General features: G+C 40.8%; 2 protein-coding genes across 3 annotated transcripts; one reads left to right on the plus strand and one right to left on the minus strand.

Moving 5' to 3' along the window:
• Positions 1-29: 29 nt before the first annotated feature.
• Positions 30-1,944, minus strand: LOC6589652 (protein grindelwald). 2 transcript variants are annotated; one of them, XM_026988393.1, is made up of 3 exons: positions 1,214-1,944; positions 468-779; positions 30-397 (listed from the first exon to the last, which is right to left on the minus strand). In XM_026988393.1, the coding sequence occupies exons 1-3, from the start codon at positions 1,449-1,451 to the stop codon at positions 219-221; spliced, it is 729 nt and encodes a 242-aa protein (XP_026844194.1). In that variant the 5' UTR covers positions 1,452-1,944; the 3' UTR covers positions 30-218. The 2 variants fall into 2 exon arrangements, with proteins under 2 accessions (XP_026844194.1, XP_026844195.1); XM_026988394.1 differs by having other exon boundaries at positions 32-397; positions 474-779; positions 1,214-1,938.
• Positions 1,945-3,913: 1,969 nt separating this feature from the next.
• On the plus strand, positions 3,914-16,183 carry LOC6589651. Its single transcript, XM_026988416.1, has 9 exons — positions 3,914-4,898; positions 13,503-13,565; positions 13,642-13,780; positions 13,836-13,950; positions 14,014-15,012; positions 15,072-15,191; positions 15,258-15,721; positions 15,780-15,883; positions 15,956-16,183. Exons 1-9 carry the CDS (start codon positions 4,814-4,816, stop codon positions 16,066-16,068), a joined length of 2,202 nt encoding a protein of 733 aa, XP_026844217.1. The 5' UTR covers positions 3,914-4,813; the 3' UTR covers positions 16,069-16,183.
• The last annotated feature ends 1,876 nt before the right edge of the window (positions 16,184-18,059 follow it).

Here is an 18,059-nt window from a genome sequence, read left to right on the forward strand (position 1 = left end):
TCAGACATTATTTAAAAATTTAAGTACATCTGTATTTAAACCGTATAAGTTAGGTTAAAACTATAACAAATTATTGTTTTTCTGTATTTTCAATATCATTCGAAGACTTTTTGCTTAATAATCTACAAAATATCACTAGTTTCAATGTGATGCACATTTCGCTTTCGCTTGTCATAAGTACAAAGTAATGTAGCTGCTGCAGAGGGGGTCTAGCGGGTCTAGAAAGCAGCCGTTGTGGCAGCTGAGGGCTTCTCGGAAACCGGCGTCACAACCATGGCCTGATTATCATACCCATAGCCAATTTCAGTCACCACCGTAGTCGGAGTGGTGCTGTTTTCGGCCGGATAGCGTGTGCTCACTGGCGTCGTCAGTGTCAGCACCGAACCCTCGGCAGCGCCTGTAAATCACAAATAGTCAATGAGATGCGTTTCGCTCTTCTCGGAATGTCAGGTAGATCCGATCCTTACACTTACCAGCCACACTGTAGATCTGTGACGGCGCCCGCTCAATGTCGCTGCCATGACGAATGGCACTGAGATTCTGTATAGTCGTGGCATTGAGATCCTTGCCATTAGCCGTCCCCGGATGCGGATAGGCCTTGGACTGATATCGCTGCAGCATCTGCTGGACGCATCTCTTGCGCAGCAGCCAGCGTACTCCTTTGTACGCATAACGTATGGCTATCAGTATAAGGAGTATGGTAAGAAGGAGGAGAATCAGTTGCTGGGTGCACTGTATACTGTGGATTTCCGCCTTAAGAGGTTCATATCTGTTGTAAGCTGTGGGCGCGAAAGAGGAAATGTTAGATTATGATATCAGATTTCTGGGTGAATCAGAAAATGAGGTAAATATAGACAACTCATAGTAGATTGGTTATCTTCAAAGAGATTGCTTGCAGTCTTGGGTACTTTTTAGCCCACATCAGTACACTGTAAATCATACAATAACCTGTTGAAATGTAGCTCTATCCCACAGTACAAACTACCATCTAAAAATACCCCAAAGATTTGCTTAAGAAACTCATCAGCGATGAGCTAATCACTTGAACAAAAGCACATTAATTACAGTCAATTGAACCTTAAGTTTCCCAACTGGAAAAACCCAAACTGCAGTTAGTTATTGACTAAAGTACTATCCCAACTTTATGGCTAACGGATTGCCCCATCCCCAACCACATGCCACTGAGGCAATCTTTCGGTTACGTTACACTTGCCTGAACACTCCTTTGCGCATGTGTCCGCCTGATAGTTGTGGGACTTGGTATCACAAATGGTGGCACAGGAGTCGCAGGCCTCGCTGAAGACGGAGCAATATTCCTCCACGGGATTGCAGATCTTGCCATGGCAATCCTTGTGCAGGATGCCATCCTGCGAAGCCGTCACAAGGGAGAAGCTGGGCAGCAATGAGGCGCCTATCGAGAGCGACAATGGACGCATTTCCTTGCCAGACATGTGCAACGCTTGGATTGACTGATTGATTGATTAGCTGAGTGGGTGATGTTTTGCACAAATATTTGTTTTATTTCCGCTACTGTTGTTCGCTTGTTCGGACGTGAAGTGAAGTGCAGTTTACATAAGTGCCAGGGGAGGAGGGAGGCTCTCTTCTGGAAGTTATTTTCTCGAAGTATGATTCATAAGCCAACAACGCGGAGACCCCGACGCTGACGCCGACTGACTTAACTTCTTTTATTTTAATTGTTATTGGGCTTCAGACTCCAGACTCTGTTGTGGGTGCACTGGTGTGCGTAGTTCCGTATCTGTGTGTATGCGTGTGTGCAAACGAGTTTGAGTTTATCTTGGCCAACTTTCAGTCGATTTTCCATCAACTTTTCCTCCAGTTTAGACACATTTTCACACTTTCTGTAGTTGCACTCTTTATTGATTTCGTAAATTTTGATACTTTCTATAATAATTAGCTATGAAAAACACGAATTCTTTCACCACTAAAACGATTTTTTTATCATCCGTTTTTCGACTCGTTTGAGCCACACTCAACTCGTTACTGGCCGCAAATGCCGATCGTTCGTCGGAGTGTTACCAAGATACACCGATACTCAGACCTGCTACCCATACAAATGCATGGAGTACGCATTGAATTGACTCTTGTTTACCTTTTTCTCACTTCGATCGTATCTGTGTGTGTATGCACGTCATGCCATTTGCCTTTGCAGTTGTGTTGTGGATGGCAAAGTATCTAGTATCTGCGTTTCGCTCAGAGTCTGTAGCAGGTAACAGATATGGCCCATGGGCTGTTGAGCCTGCACGAGTATGAGGGTGTATCTGTGTATTTGATTTCTGTTTTGACTCAAAGCATCTATAGATTGGCTTTGGAGTCAGGCCGCATACTTTGAACCCGGCTCCTGTTTTAATCTCTAAAGTATTTCCATTATTAAGGGTTAAGATCAGCGAGAAATTGGAGGAGTGGAGTGAGCGTTTGTGTCAGGTTCGGGGAGTAAATAAAGACTGAAATCTACTTCTGTAGAGCCTGTATCCATGCCCATGCCATCCATAGTTGTTTATTTACCTATCAGCTCATCAGAAAGGCAGACGGCTGTCAACATCTTTTATTTATGAAAATTTATCAAATTACCTAATGCCAGCCCATAGAATCATGAAAAAATTAGATGCACAAAGCACAAAAAATTACTGTATACCTTTTTGGAGACTTCACAATGGGACTTCAAACACGTACAAGTCAGGCTGTTGAAAAGTCGTGTAAATATGAATTATAAATATAAACACTTGATGTCAGACAGTAACAATTGCAACAACATTGAGACAAGAACCACACTGAAAAAAGTAAATGGTTAAAATTGTCATTTGTTCATTGAAATTATAGCTATCTATCATTGATCTATAGATTTTCAATGAAGATTAACCGGTCATTGATATTATCAGTATAATCGCTTAAAAGTTATATAAGGAAATGTTTTATTAATAGTTATATTTTAATACCCAGCCCATGCAGACCATAATTGTACCACAACCTTAATTTCCACGTTAACGTTGCCAATTTAAATATAGAATAAATATTTAGTAATTTATCTCAGTGTATAGAAATTCCAACGAGCAAAATGATTGTTGACTCTTTCATAAAATAAAATTTGTTTAAAAACCTGTTTTGAGAGGGAGTCAGAATAAGATATGGTTTGGAGCTATGCTAAAGGGTGTTGTCTCGACTAAAGGCGACCCACTGTTTTCCATGAAAATAGTAGAATAAATGTTTAAAAAGAAAAGAAACAGGTGGAAAAATAAACGGAAAGTATTGAAAAATTAAAAACAGCTTGTAAAACATAAGAAACAAAATGTAAAATATTTATTTCAATCAAAATCTTTCGAATATTAAACGGCTTTGAAATGATTGGCAGCACTTTTTTACTTCCAGTCGACTGCACTCTTTGGTTCACTCTCTCTCTTTTATAGTTGTTCGTTATCTCTCTCTATCCGTCTGTCGCAATTCGTCTCTCCATCTCCCTCTCTCTCAATGTCCATTTATGCTCATTTCCAATGCATTCCGCCTTTGTATACAATTTGTATCTCAATTCCAGTTGCAGTTCCAGAGAGAAGTATTCATGGCATATCCAAATAAGGTACGCTCAGCAACAGGGTATGTGAGGAAATGAGAAACGTAAGAGCCAATATATTCTCCATTATTGAAAAAACATTTTTCTGTTTTTTTTTTATTATAAAACGAAGAATACTTTAGTTTTTTAGAGTCTTAAAAGCATCCGCATTAATCCTAATTATGTTCCGCAAAATAAGACCTCAAATTGGCCCAACCTAACAAGGTTATATGCTATGGACTACCTTGGGAATAACACCACCATCCATGGAAATATTATTGTTGTTTAGCCGCCATCCATCCACCATCCATCAGATACATCCAAGAGCAGCGTAGCAGCACTTTGAGAGGCATTTGTTGAGCGGCTTTCGCTGTTGAATGAGTTGTTGGACGCGTTTCGATCAGCCCCACAGCACAGCCCCAAAACCAGAGACAGGGCCGACGCCGCCGGTTGTTGTCGATTGAGTCCGAAGCGTATCTTCGAGTGCGTTCCGTTCGTTCTGTTCCATCAGATACAAAAATTGAAATTGCAGCTGCCGCTTGGCTTGGGCTGTGGATTTTGCGCGCGTGTCGTGTGTCCATAAAAGATTAATTTTGTTGATGAAAATTGTTTTAGCCCCGTGTGTGGAAGTGTGAAAGTGAAATAGCTGAAACTCAGGCACTTGAATTTCATATAATTATTGTGTAGTGACTGCTTCAAACAGTAAAGTAAACCATTGGAAACGAAGCCAGAAATAACTGAAATATCGACAATCCAGTCGAGTGAAAGACGTGGAAGGAAGGCGCGGCTGCATTCAACAAGAAAAACAACAACCAGGGGAAGGAAGGCTCCCGTCCGTCCTTGAGCTCATAAATTAAACACCTGTTTAAGAGGAGAAACACGATACAGATACAGAGGAGGAGAGAGAATGAGAATTGAATGTAGAGAATACAGAATTGTATGGTGAAATAGAGGAAGATTTGAAGGAAGATACAAAGAAGGAGAGAGAAATAACTGAAATTGGAAATTGTGAAATAGATAGAGAAAAATATATGGAATTGTTGACTGGATCTCTATGCAGAAGTGGAGATACATATATCGAGATCAACTTTCTACTAGAATCGCGTCTTTAAGAAACAACAAATATCTGAATGCTGCGATAGAGAAACAGTCGTATATCGAGAGAGAGAATTTCGCGTAAGCAAAAGCAAACAGTGAGAGAGAGAGGGGAAAAATAGAGAGAGAGAGACCAACAAAAACACGACGAGAGATATGAATAATTTCACAACCACAACTGCCGCCGCACCGCCTCCTGCCACAAAGGAATCCCTGCCCCGATCAGGACATGTTAATGAGGGTAAGCTTGGGTTAAAAATAAATTGCCTAAATGAGGGTAAGAGGGGGCTAAGGAGAGAGAGAGAAAGAGAGGGAAACCCAATACCAAATTGGTTGAACATGAACAATTTCCTGCGAGGGATCTTAGATAATTGGGAATTGATTCGAGTTCGAGTTCGAGGGGTGTAACAGAGGGAATATATCTGAAAATGATTAATTTCAGCTCTTCCAGAATTCCCTTTCAACATATTCTACTCTTCCTGCTTCATCCCCCGCCTCTGAAATCCAAAACAAACATAAGAGTTCCCGGAACTATTCCCCCAAGATCCATCAGTCGACACTCGCCTTCAAGCTCTAATAAACCGCCACAATATTTAATGCAATTCCACGATGATTCAGATGTAAACAGAGTTGAATGTTACAGAGCACGTTTTACCGACACATTAATGGTATTCATATGATATTTTGCCACGACGTTTTACCCCATATAGAACAGCGCTGCGCAACTGAATAAGTTCAAGTAAACCGCTATAACTTTTTCAAAAAACTTATCAATTTTGATAAAGTAATTTTCATATAATATATTGATTAATTGTTAATGAATGAAGAAAGTTGACACGTACTTAGGGCCCACTTTTTTATGTTTTCATTAAAGAAAATGATTTGCACAAATGAGGGTAGATGGGTTATAAATTACCTACTGCTATTATATGTAATGAAAGATTATTAGAACACGTTTTCTCGCCTCTGAACTTATTCATATATTCTACTAACCGGTTGAGGGTCTAAATCACATTTTCTCAACTCTTTTATGATGTAATCTCTGCACAATATTCCCCCATTTGCATATGAAAAATATGGATGGTTACAGCAAACCCCTTACATTGAATAAGCCCTAATTGATTGAAATTTACGAAACGAAATGCCCCTGGAGGTTGTGCAAATCTCAAGCGACACAATTTTTTTTGTTATGTTAATGAAAATGAAAAACACAACAGCGTGGAATCAGATGAAAAAACTTTCTCGAGAGTCACAAGAAGGTTGCCGTGCTGCCTTTTTGGGGGGGGCTTCCGACTTGAATTTGGCTTTTGAAAGTCTTCATGAGACGATAAACAGAAACAAAGACTGCCAGTCAGCGGCAGAAGCAGCAGCAACATCTGAGGAAACCACAGACCAACGACCGAAGACCGAAGACCGAGAGCGGACAGGGCTCCGAAGAAGAAATTTCAGTTGAAAAAAAATAAATAAACAAACACCGAGCTGTTATATAGTTTACTTTGAGAGCGATAGAGATGGAGAACGAGCAAGATCCCCTCTCCAACAGAAAGGGAAAATATCCACTATAGTTTGGTTGTATTTTGGTTTTTTTTTTTTTTTTGAGGTGCAAAAAATGATTGCCGCCAGCACTTTCCATTTAATGACTAGACATGCAAAAGGCAGGCATGGCAGAAGGCAAAGCGGAGCGTAGCAAACCATTTGTATTTGTATCTTTAAGATACACTTGCACCACAGCAGCACCGCAGCGCGTGCAATGGGCAACAGCTGACGCTGTGAGAGGGGATTGCCGCCGCTTCATTTGCGCCCAAGCACGCATGACAAAAGACCCCCACAAAGGCGGCAGGGCAGGGCAGGGCAGCCCTCGGTTTTGGTTTCGGAATAGCCATCAGGCAGGGCAGGCCAGGCCTCCCGACTCAAACAGAAAACTTAACTGCTTGCTGGCCTCTTTTGATACCCCATAATCGGAGAGAGAACAGGGGTATACCAAACCGTGATATGACTCCAAATGATGGGCTTACTCCATCCTTGGATCAACAGGAATCTGAGATCTGACTGTGATCTAAAAGGCTATGAAAGAGGAATCATAATTAGAAACATCTAACAGATAATGTTTTCCACTTCGACAGAGATCTTTGAAGACCACTTGGTAATATTGCAACATTATCTATCATCTACCAATATTACGAAGCTCATATACGTACTATAGTTATTACAACAGTCTCTGTCCAAATCGAAACACCAGGTATCTCCCAGTCCGTATACCCTCCTGTATCGTTCCTTCTGTTTCTTTTTTTTCCTGCCCTGACTGACAAGTGGAGAGGGCTGTCAGTGGGGCAGGGAGAGATCTCTTGCAACAGCCACAGCAGCAGTTGCATGACGAGCTGCCGGGCTCGATGCTTGAATGCAGTTTATTTCTTTCCTTCATTTTTGTTTTTTTGCTGCCGCTGCATGCCAAGAATGATTCACTTGCCAGCAACGATGACAGGATGTGCAAGTGCCAGGAAAGAGGTCTTCTCCATTTGGATTTGGCTCTCAACATTTCTATGGTGGATAGCACTCAAAGGAAGCCCATTGCCGGTTGCCCGATGGCTCTCCTCCTTCCTGAAACACTTTCTGTGGCTGCTTTGTCATGACTTGCCGTGGCCTATAAAACAGCTTTTAAAGATCCACAAAAATAATGGAGATTCTGGAGGAGAGTGTTGCACTGCCATCTGCTAAAAACTGATGGACTTTGTGAAAATATTTGCATAGACATTGGGGCAAAGTTTAGCGAGACTTTTAAGAAGAAAAAGACTTTTAGTCGTCGTCTTTTGGGTTATTTGTTACTCATCTGCTTCAGACACCTACAACTTCAATAAATATTGGTAGACATACATAAATATTTAAATTTTTAATCATTTTAATAGCGCTCAAAGCTAAGCCAATATTTAATCAAATATTACCATATATTTCGTTGTGCAAACAAATAAGCACATATTTGAGTACCCACACGAATAATTTACAGCCAGATTATAGAGTAAATTCTACAGAAAATAACATACCATTATCCAGCACCTAAATAGACTGACTTCCTCCTCATCAGCATTAACCAAGAGAAAGCATGTCGTCGTCGTCGTCTAGCACAATTCATTTTTGTATTTTTTTTTTTGTTGGAGTAAACGCTTGAGATACTCGTATTTGCCATGGCTCTGAAAATTAAGCTAATTTTCTGGGATTCGTCTGTTACGGCCACACTCAAACAGACAATTATTGGCTATTCTCTTATGGCCGTAACGAATGTCTGTGGTATTCATAAGCTCTTTTTTTCCCTGATGAGTGGGCCATTCAATCAATCAATGAAAACCGATACCCGCACCTGAACTTTGGCTTAACTCTTCAGTTCATTTGAATGAAATATCATTTGCCCCATCATCATCGTCATCATTGCCATGGTGCGGCATGGCTAAGGTCAATGTAAGGCAGGCTACATATATATATATATATACAGTATGTATGTACTCACACACTCGTGGGGCATGCACTCCGTGTATCTGTATCTGTCAGATGCAACATTCAAATAGTCAACATTGTTGGCGTTGCAGGCCACATTTCTGGTCGCCATCATCCCGCCATCGTTTGCCAGTGGCATGTTCAACAACCTTGAGTCAGGTTTTTCCACTTTCGGCGCCGCGTCTTCATTGTTATACTCTTGCCAAGGGTATGATGATTATGAGGAGATGGTAGAAGATTCGATCTTCTCTGGGATGTTTCCAAAGATATAATAAATAGTAAGATGCTTATGGCTAATACATTTTTTGGGTACACGATTTTTTCAGGGTGTGTTGTTGCATTGATACCTACTCCCATAATTTGATAGATGAATCTTTGATCACATCCTTATTCGATTAGACTTTAAGATCTAATCACTTCTTCATATAGTAATGCCCTTTAAGATTGGTAAATCAGCATTATTTGTATATTACAGAATGTAGACAATAATACGAAAATGTTGATGATTTAGTGTATCTTAAGCTTCGACTCTTCGCAGCTCTCGTTTCTTTCCTGCGTTTGTTGCAGTAGTCGCCTCTGTTGCACTCGTCGCTAATCAATGCAAGCGTCAACAACATTTTTCCCCTGCGCACATACGTGCACACACGATACTCGTACCTACATATATATACTCGTATTTTTTCCTGGCTATCGTAAATTTTTCCCGTCAAACTGCTTTCTAATTTTGGCTTTTCCTTAGTTGTTTATAGTTTTTTTTCTCCTTTTTGTTCAGATTTTATGCATATGCAATGCATATCTCCATTTCCATATCCATATCCAATTCCATTTCCATTTTGGGGTTGTGTAACTCTTCACGCGATCAGGGAGCCATTCATGCATGGACAGCAATGTGAACTTGGCTGTTGCGGGTGCTCAACCAGAGAAACACTGAGAATCAGAGAAATGTGAAAGAGGTTCAGATAGAGGGAGAGAGAGGTGTGCAAAAGTATGGTCGAGAAGCCTGGCAAGTGCCAAAGGGCCAAGTCTCAACTTGACGGCTGGCAAAACTCTCGGCTCTGTGGGCTCTGAACTGTAATCAAATGCCCAGCAAGGTTAATTGAATGAATGGCATCGAATTTGTTGAGGTTGCAGTTGCCCTACATGAAAGTTTATCCCAATTGATAGGCAGCAGTTGCCAATCAATTGTTCAGGGCCATAAATTGATTTAAACTCAATTGGAGGTTCTATAGAAGATTGCAGTTCATTTAAGATAAGTTTGACTACTTTCCTGAATGGGAATTTGCAATCCAATCATATAAAAACAATCGTGTTCGAAGCTTAACCCCTATTGCATTCTGTGAGTCTGTCATTAAAAACTTTAAGACATATTTATATTATTATAAAATAATGTTTTTCCTCTTAAATTCAAGCAGAAGAATTCCTATCATGCATTTATCTCAAGTATTTCGGTCGTTTATTGTAGAACAAATGCTTTTTCTCGGGGCTCTTTTCCTAGAAAATCTTTGGAAAGGAATTCCTCTAAGTTTCGTGTTACATATTCATGGAAGAACATTAAAACCAACTTCTTTCCGTAGCATTTAAATTAAAGAATGTGTATCCATGTACATGAGATCCCATTGCATATTTTCAGCTAAAATTTATAAAGATTCTGAGCTTAAATATTAGATGAGAAAATTCTTAATAACATTTCATTACTTGTACATGGAAGATTCTTCCATTTAAAGTACCTCTTTCTCTACCAACCTTTCGATCAGCCTTCCACACAGCTGACTGACTTCTCTTGAATCCCCCAACCCCCTACCACCTGATCAGACCCCAACATTGTCCAAATTCTCGGAAAGCCAAAACCCAATGACGCATGCACTGGCTGACTGACGACATTGCTGACTTACTAACCCGTTCCCAGATCGCTTTTTGTTTTGGTCAAGTCAATAAAATACTGTTTTGGTGACCCACATTGCACCACCACCGCCACCACAGTCGTCGGCTCACTCCACTCCCATTGTAGTGCGAATTTTGTGGGCTGTGGCAAAGGTTAACTGTTCTTTTTTTTGGCGAAAACCCGTTCCTTGCCTGGTCCTAACAGTATACTATATATTATTACCCCCAACGAATAAATCAGCTGTCACTGAAGTCTGGGCCAGAATTCTCAATGAGAGGCTTCGAGAACAGGAAATCGAAAGAATCGAAATTCCGAGCTTGTAGCGCGATTCGATTCGTATGACATAAAGAACCATAATTTTTCCCTAGACATATTTGCAACACAATTTGTTTTACTGCTGCGACTGTGACCATTCCATTTCCTCTCCCATTTCCACTTCCATTTCCATCCAACATAAAGCGCAGAGCGAAGCAATATTTAACGGCCAGCGTATGGAGTACAGTAAGTCAATTTCAACACAAATTTTCTTTGTTTTTTCCCTCTTGTTTTTTTTTGTTTTTGCCTGTTGCCTGTTGTGCATAATAAAAAGCTGCGCTTTGTCGGGGGCATTATAAGGCAAAAGCGCAGAGAGACGCAAGAACAACAAGAAACTTACACTCACACATGCGCTTATATGTGTTATACCCGTAGTGTACTAGCACTCGTCTCGTTCGAGACTTTGTAAGCAATATGCTGAAAGCACAATTCTCGTATAACACAACAGGAGGAGGAGGGATAAGTTTCTTGCCTGCCGAAGCATTGGGTACCCTAGAAAAGTAAACGAAAACATTAGTTCTATGGAACTTCTTAGGTATTTGAGTATTGAACGTAGAAAAGAAGAACCTAGAACCTTGAAAAAATAACTATCTGATTTCCATAGCCATGAATATTCCTTTTCATTACCCATCAGTTCTATAGCAGCCATTGAGTGGAATTTTCAGGAAATATTTTTATATTTTCATCGTTTTATAGAAAACATCTGAGCAATTATTTCCATATTTCACCTTCCCTAAGCTGACATTTGACATTCCTTAAATCATATTTTACTTTTCCCTTTTAAAAACATGATTTACGACCCTTTGTTTTTATGGCAGATATACATGATATGGCTTTTGCAATAGTTATTGATCGCCAAATAATATATTTATTATACGACTATAAATTTGTGTGATTTGCTGCCTTCATTCCCACAAACAAGACTTGATTTAAGACTTGAATTTTACTGCAGAAATGACAGTTACTCGTATAACATATAACATATCTAAGTTTCAATTATTTTAATTAAAAATCAAATAAGATTTTAGTAGTATTTCTTTGGACCACAAGATACTTACATATATATGAATAGTGATGCAATTGAGTTGAATTTTCTTAGATTTTCTAGACCTTAAACATTTTTTTGATACTACTTAAAACATATTTAAAGATCAATCGTGCCTATGAAAACTCTATGATATAGTGAACGGCTCTGACTTATGAAAGAGCAATGCTACCAGATTTTAAATGAATATCCATACATCAAAGCAGCCATAATGCAAACAGACAGACAATCCCCACCCTATTGATTGATTTGTTGTCGTAAATGCCTGTCTGCATTACAGATTCAATGCAAACTAGTGGCTAAAATTACCATACATTCGTCTAGGGTATGGACCGTGTTAAGAGAAGGGAGTGCCGATGCAACATGGGAGGTAGGAGGCAGTGGTAGAGCACGGGCAGAGCAACCTGAGCTGAGCAATCAGGCCGAACCACTCAGCACCACCGGGCACAGGCCGAGCAAGCACAAAATGCAAAAATAAAGAAGAAAAAGATACTTTGTGTTTCAGTTTATGCACCGGCACAAGATACAATTTTCGTTGTTGTTGTTTGTGTATTCTTTCATGCCCATGCATATAAAGAGGATTCTCTTAGGTGCATACTTGTATATGTTTATTTATGTGTACTATACCTCTGTATATATCTGTGTTTATGTGCAGTCGGAAATCAAACAACTAAATTGATTATGTCTGCCAGTTTGACGCCTCAGCATTTCTGTATTTTCCGCTCTTCTGTGCCTCTCTGTGCTTCTGGTTTTCAGAATTCCATTATGACGGGGGTGGGGGGTACTGCTGCAGTTTCAGTTCAAATTGCAGTTAATTAAGTGAAATCGCCACTAAATGCATTAGTCAGGAGGGTAGAGACCCCGACGAGCCTGACCCATAATTCATTCTGAGTGGAAATGTTCTAATTGCATTTGCCATTGCCCTCCGAGACGGAGCGTTGAAATCTACGGTCAGAGTTCAACTAATTGCCAGTTGACAGTTTTTGAGTCAAAGAACCTTTAAATTAAAGCAGAGATCCCCCATGGGGGATCTGAGTTTGCAGATAAGGAAATTATGAAATGGGGGTTCTAAAAAAAGAAGGAAGGAAGGAATGAAATGTAATGCGATTGTGGGAAATATAGTAAAGTTTAGCGAGGAAACAATGTCCATAAAAAGATTATGGAAGTGGAAAAGTGTAGATCAGAAGTGAAGATATGACTTTCCACACAAAGTTAATGAAACTAAGAAATGAACGACTGAATGAAATCGAATGATAATAAAGTAACTGCAGTTGGCGATTAGATTACTTTAGAATTTTTGAAAGTAAGTGGAGCGCATTTGTTCTGCAGAATGATTTTCAAAACTTTAAATAAAACTTATGTAAATATTCTTAAACCTAAATGTAGAGCCTCTTGTGACACTTGAAGCAGCTTTAAGCCTCAAGAACACGAACAAATTTCCTGTTGTCAATCAACAAACTTCCATTGTAGGAGTCTCTGCCTAGATACCAAACATTTCCCTATCAATCCGATAACAAGACAAGACACACTCAAAATACCAAATACAAACACCAGCAGGGTGCAACAGTGACACTAATAGAGAGAGAGAGAGAGAGATACCCCAACTAAATGGAATGATAAATGACAGACACCGAAACCCGTCTACGCATCCAATTGCTGGGAATCGTCCCCTGTCAGACTTACATATAAAAACCAACTCGAAACGAGATTCTACACGCACACAATTAAGAGTAAATTTTGTACCACGCTTTCGCTTATCAACGACCGGAGAGGAGATCGCTCTACGGTTGGTTAAATCGATCAAAATGTACCCCCACCAGCGAAACATTACATCTTCAATGGAATTTCTTTGTTTTGAGCCGAGGTCTGTCCCCAATTCGAATGCATCTCGGACGTGACTCATCGTGTTTCAGTGCCCCTCAAGTGGGGCATACAGATTCTTTTTTATGATCTTGCGGGGCTTCATTAGATTCGCTTGGTTATTCGATAGGGCTGTGCATTAAATACGAAGGTATATCACTTGTCATTAGATACTGTAATTAAGCGCATCAGAGGTGGCCATAACATACCATAAAGAAAGGTGATTCAACAGAGATTTTTTTTTTCCATTTCCGCAGTGTGCAAGGAGTGGCTCGTGCGTGAGGACGGCGCCCTGGCCTACAAGCTGCAGTCCCAAGAGAGTAAGAACAGAACCCATTAGAGATCTAATCTAACCAAATATATGGCTACTAACGATGAATATGATTTGCCCTTTAGTTAATGACTTCTACAAGGGAAATCGCTATAGGAATGGCATGGTGCGAGAGGATTTCCCCACAGCCCTGCACGAACAGATCAAGGAGAAGGAGCAGGCCCAGCGTCAGGTGGAGGCCTACAGGCGACGACTCACAGAACAGTAAGAACACAACAGATCCCCTGATTTAATTTAATAATCACTGAATTTCTTCCAGAGAGGAGCATGACAAGCGTGTGGCCAAAGAAATTGCTGACAAGCTGGAGCGTGATCTGCAAGAACAGCAGCAAAAGGAGCTACAACAAAGTGAGATAATTGCCAAGAAAATGCAGGTGAGAACAGATCAAGTCCCTCGGGGTCTTTTGGACTCCTCTAAGACATTTACTGAATTACAGGAAATCTATGTTAATCTGCCACCTGTGCCACCGCCTGCCACACGCGACAAAAGCCACCGTCCACCGCCGCGTCCAGCCAAAGCAAGTATACACCTGCAAAATCAGCAGCCACATCATCAGACCAATGGCCATCCAGAGCCGTGCACTTCACAGCAGGCTAGATATCAGAGTCAGCAGCAGCAGCAGCAACAGCAGCAGCTGCCACAACCATTGAAGCTGCAACAGCAACATTTCTCACAGACCGACAACTATGTAGGATTATCGCTTATACCAAATATTGTAGATATGCCAGTGGCAGCACCACAATGCACCACCCCCAGTAGACATGCACAGGCACAGAATCATCAGCTGTTGGTGAGTGATGCCACCACATCATTGCCACAGCAGCAGCAACAGCAGCAACATCAGTCACGTTTTCAGTATCCATCATCGCCGGCACGTCGACATGTATATGAGCCATCATCATCATCCAACATACCCAGCACTACCACTTCATCCATAACTCAGCACTCACCCACACACCTCCCTGTAGAGGCGGCTGACGTCGACGATCTGGTGGACTATGCCGATGTTGCCGACAGCATACGCAACTACAACATAATAGCCCCCGAAGAAGAGGCAGCAGCCATTACACCAGCACCACCCCCACCAAATGCAGTCGATGCTGCAGCTGCAACACCTTTACAGCTGAAGCAGCGATCACCCTCACATGAGAATCTCCTAAGAACCGAACCCAAATTTCAGAAACTGTCGCCAGAGAAATACGATCAGCTGGTGGGGAACTTTGGCCTGGGTGCCGGTGCCGGTGCCGGTGCCGGTGCGGGGGCCGTTGCAGGTACCGGTGCAGCCAAGGCAGCCGAGCGACATATGCAACAGCATGCGGATGATATTGAGCTCTATGTGGATCCCTGTGACTATGCGAGCCTGCGGGAGATCGGTCTGCCCATGGAGGAGATTCAGGAGATGAGCAAGAAGCTCAAGCAGGAACAGAAAGATGAGGTATATTTGAGACATTTATACAAGTCACAATGTGGTTAATATTCTTACGTTTCTTTTAGTTGCTGGCACGTCGTCTGCAGGCCATTGAATCCAAGGATTGTGTGCGTCAGGAGCAGCGGGATCGTATGCTGGCCATTGAGGCACAGGACAAAGAACTAGCCAAAATGCTCCAGGAGAGGGTATGATATCACAGCACTTCCCACAATTAGGAGTATTCCTTAACAAATCCTATGCTATTTTTCCAGGAGAAAGCCAAAGCCAAGCGGGCCAAGGAGAAGGCTCGTCTGCGCAAAAATCAACAAAAGGAAGCTGCCTGCGGAGGTGGTACCACCTCCACCAATGGCAGTCTCCTATGCGGCACAAACTCGCATTGTGGGCCGTTGCTGCCGCTACCCCAAGACTGCCTTTCTAGCACTGCCGACATCGATGTAGAGGCCTATTCTAATCCTATAGATGTCCTCAACAGCAGCCGCGAGCAGCGACAGCCCAATGGAACCCTGACCAATGGCAGCCTCACCCGGGAGGGAGGCTCCTCAAATCACAGTTCCATGCAGCGACAGCAGCAAAGGAGTCTCGGGGCACCCCCTCGCGGGGAAGACGACATCTACACACTGCCAGTCGATAATTGTAGGCCTGGCCAAAGGCCCGTATCCCTGCATATGGCAGCGGAGACAGTGCAGCAGCTGCAGGCCAATAATTCCATGACGCGGTACGTTTATAAAATAATCTAATAGATCGTATATGTAACCAAAATATTACTCCATTAGATCCGAACACTATGGTTCCGAGGCCGGCTCCCATGACAGTTCCCTGCACAGCGGCCATCATGATATATCCCCACACATCAAATACTCCAAGTCGGGCAATTTTGGTATATATGTATTTAAACGATCCGCTCGAACGTTGCATTCTATATATTAATGTGTTATATTCCTAATTGCAGATCAAAGTGCCAGTCCCACGCCGCCTTACATGCCAATTCAGGGTACGCGACGATCAAATTCAAGTGAAGATCGTAAGAAAAAATCCAAGGACAACAAGTGCACGCATCAGTGAGCCTTCGGCCTAAGCTCCAATCCAATCCAATCCAATCAATCCAATACATCTATATCGTATATCTTTACACCTTTTTGTACTCTCTAGACAATTAAATTGTTCAGATTAAAGTCGACTATGTTTCATGAATTTATTCACATCTTTCTCACATCTCTAGTACTTAGAATGTAGTTCATATCGTAGTTAAGCCAATTCAAAATCATATTTTGTTTTATATGTGTGGTTTCAGAGAGAATATTTGCCCATCTTTGGGCTAACAATAAATATTTTGTTATTAAGTATATATCTGGAGCGTCTTTTGAATGATTTTTGAGGGGAACTAGCGGAAATATATGTATAATGTATCAATATTATTTCTTATGATAGAACATAGATCTAGAATTTGCGATATGTGTTTCATAAAGGATTCTATGAACTATTTTATCTACAAATCAAAGATATTTTAGGACTAATCGTAAAACGAGTTCAATACTTCTTGAGCTTAGAGCTAGCTAATACATATAAGGTTAAAGTAAATCCCAATGGAATGAATATTCTGGACTGCCAAAAGATACGAAAAAGGGCATTTTATGTTTAAAAAATATTAAAATTTTGATCATAAAGAAGATTATTCCGAGTCAATCAAAGAAGCGTTTAAAGAGCTTCCTCTTCATATTTCTCTTGAGTTTATTTGCAGGCATTGCACTCTCGATGGTTTATGAGGTTACAAAGTTCTTCTTTAAGATAGAACATCAATCAATTTTGGGATACTCATATGAAATGTATGACTTTTCTGTGAATGTCTCATAGTTTTCATCACTCTTTAAGAAGAATACTTAAAAGCTATATAAGATGGGCATCCTAGGACATTTTATGCCAAATAAAAAGAACTTCCTGTGTGGGTTGATTGATGTGTATTGTGTATAAAACATGTAATGGAAGTATGGAACTTTATCCATTGGTAATTCTAGCTTTGAAGCGGGCTCTCTCAACCAATACTTGAGTTTTTCTAGCAGTTGGCAGATCTTTCTATCCGGTCCTGTGTTTCTTCTGTCTGTGGGTTAAAGAAGTATTAATACTAATACAAAAACCGCAAAGTTTCGAATACTTCATATTACCTTTACCAGTAGTTACAGCTAACCTTTAGTTACCCTTTTAGTAATCTGTAAATATTCATATCCATATTCGTATCCATAAAATTCTGCATTTCTCTGTGGGCTGAAGGTTACATTACAAGAAATTCCACAGCATTCGAATACTTGTGCATCAATTTTCAATAAAAATGTACCTCCATAAGAATGTCTTATTACTTTTTTACCCATACTCACATCCGGATTCTTCTGTAATCATTCAGTTTTTGCATTTTTTGCTTTTCTTTTTTGCTTTTTTTTTGTATAACATCAGCAAGTTTGCGTCCAATACCGGAGATCAAAACTTGTGAAACTGGTATTAAAAGTCACAAGTTAGGGTCTCAGGGAATCAGCCATACAAACATTTGCACATGTCACTCATACCAATACTCGGGACTACTCGGATACTTGGATACTCGGACGTTTATGCAAATACAATAATCTCAGATGCAGACGCAGATGCAGATGCAGACGCAATTCGACATTCGCATCGATTCCAATTTCAAGAACAATTCGCGCATTACTTCTTTACTTTCTTTGTCTTTTCGGTTTGTATATTTTTTTGGTTCCACACTTTGTTCGGAGCTGGGGGGGGGCGTACGGGAGCTGTACGGGAGCTGTTCGGGGCGGGGGGCTGGGCTGTTCAAATGAGGCTTATAGTCAAGCAAAGAAAGCTAGCACATTGTATAGTACGATCTGAAGTACTACTATACAACCTACTACCTCAATTTGCCAGAGAGAAAAAGGTCCTTGGTGCTGGTCCTTTTTGTTGGGCTTATGGTTTGCGGTTTTAGGATTCTTTGGGTTTATTCGGTTTTGTGGTTAAACAAATTTTTGCCAAAAACATAAAAGTAACAAAATGGTGACAAATTATATGGAGTA

This window comes from Drosophila persimilis, unplaced genomic scaffold (genome assembly GCF_003286085.1).
Source record: "Drosophila persimilis strain 14011-0111.01,24,50 unplaced genomic scaffold, DperRS2 tig00000191-arrow-pilon, whole genome shotgun sequence".
Classification (NCBI taxonomy): domain Eukaryota; kingdom Metazoa; phylum Arthropoda; class Insecta; order Diptera; family Drosophilidae; genus Drosophila; species Drosophila persimilis.

Coding starts and splice junctions, on each gene's coding strand:
- LOC6589651 (XM_026988416.1), top strand. CDS start 4,814: ATGAATAATTTCACAACCACAACTGCCGCCGCACCGCCTCCTGCCACA. Junction 13,951..14,013: donor TAATTGCCAAGAAAATGCAG/GTGAGAACAGAT, acceptor ACTGAATTACAG/GAAATCTATGTTAATCTGCC. Junction 15,013..15,071: donor AGCAGGAACAGAAAGATGAG/GTATATTTGAGA, acceptor CGTTTCTTTTAG/TTGCTGGCACGTCGTCTGCA.
- LOC6589652 (XM_026988393.1), bottom strand. CDS start 1,451: ATGTCTGGCAAGGAAATGCGTCCATTGTCGCTCTCGATAGGCGCCTCA. Junction 780..1,213: donor ATGCGCAAAGGAGTGTTCAG/GCAAGTGTAACG, acceptor TCGCGCCCACAG/CTTACAACAGATATGAACCT. Junction 398..467: donor CTACAGTGTGGCTGGTAAGT/GTAAGGATCGGA, acceptor TGTGATTTACAG/GCGCTGCCGAGGGTTCGGTG.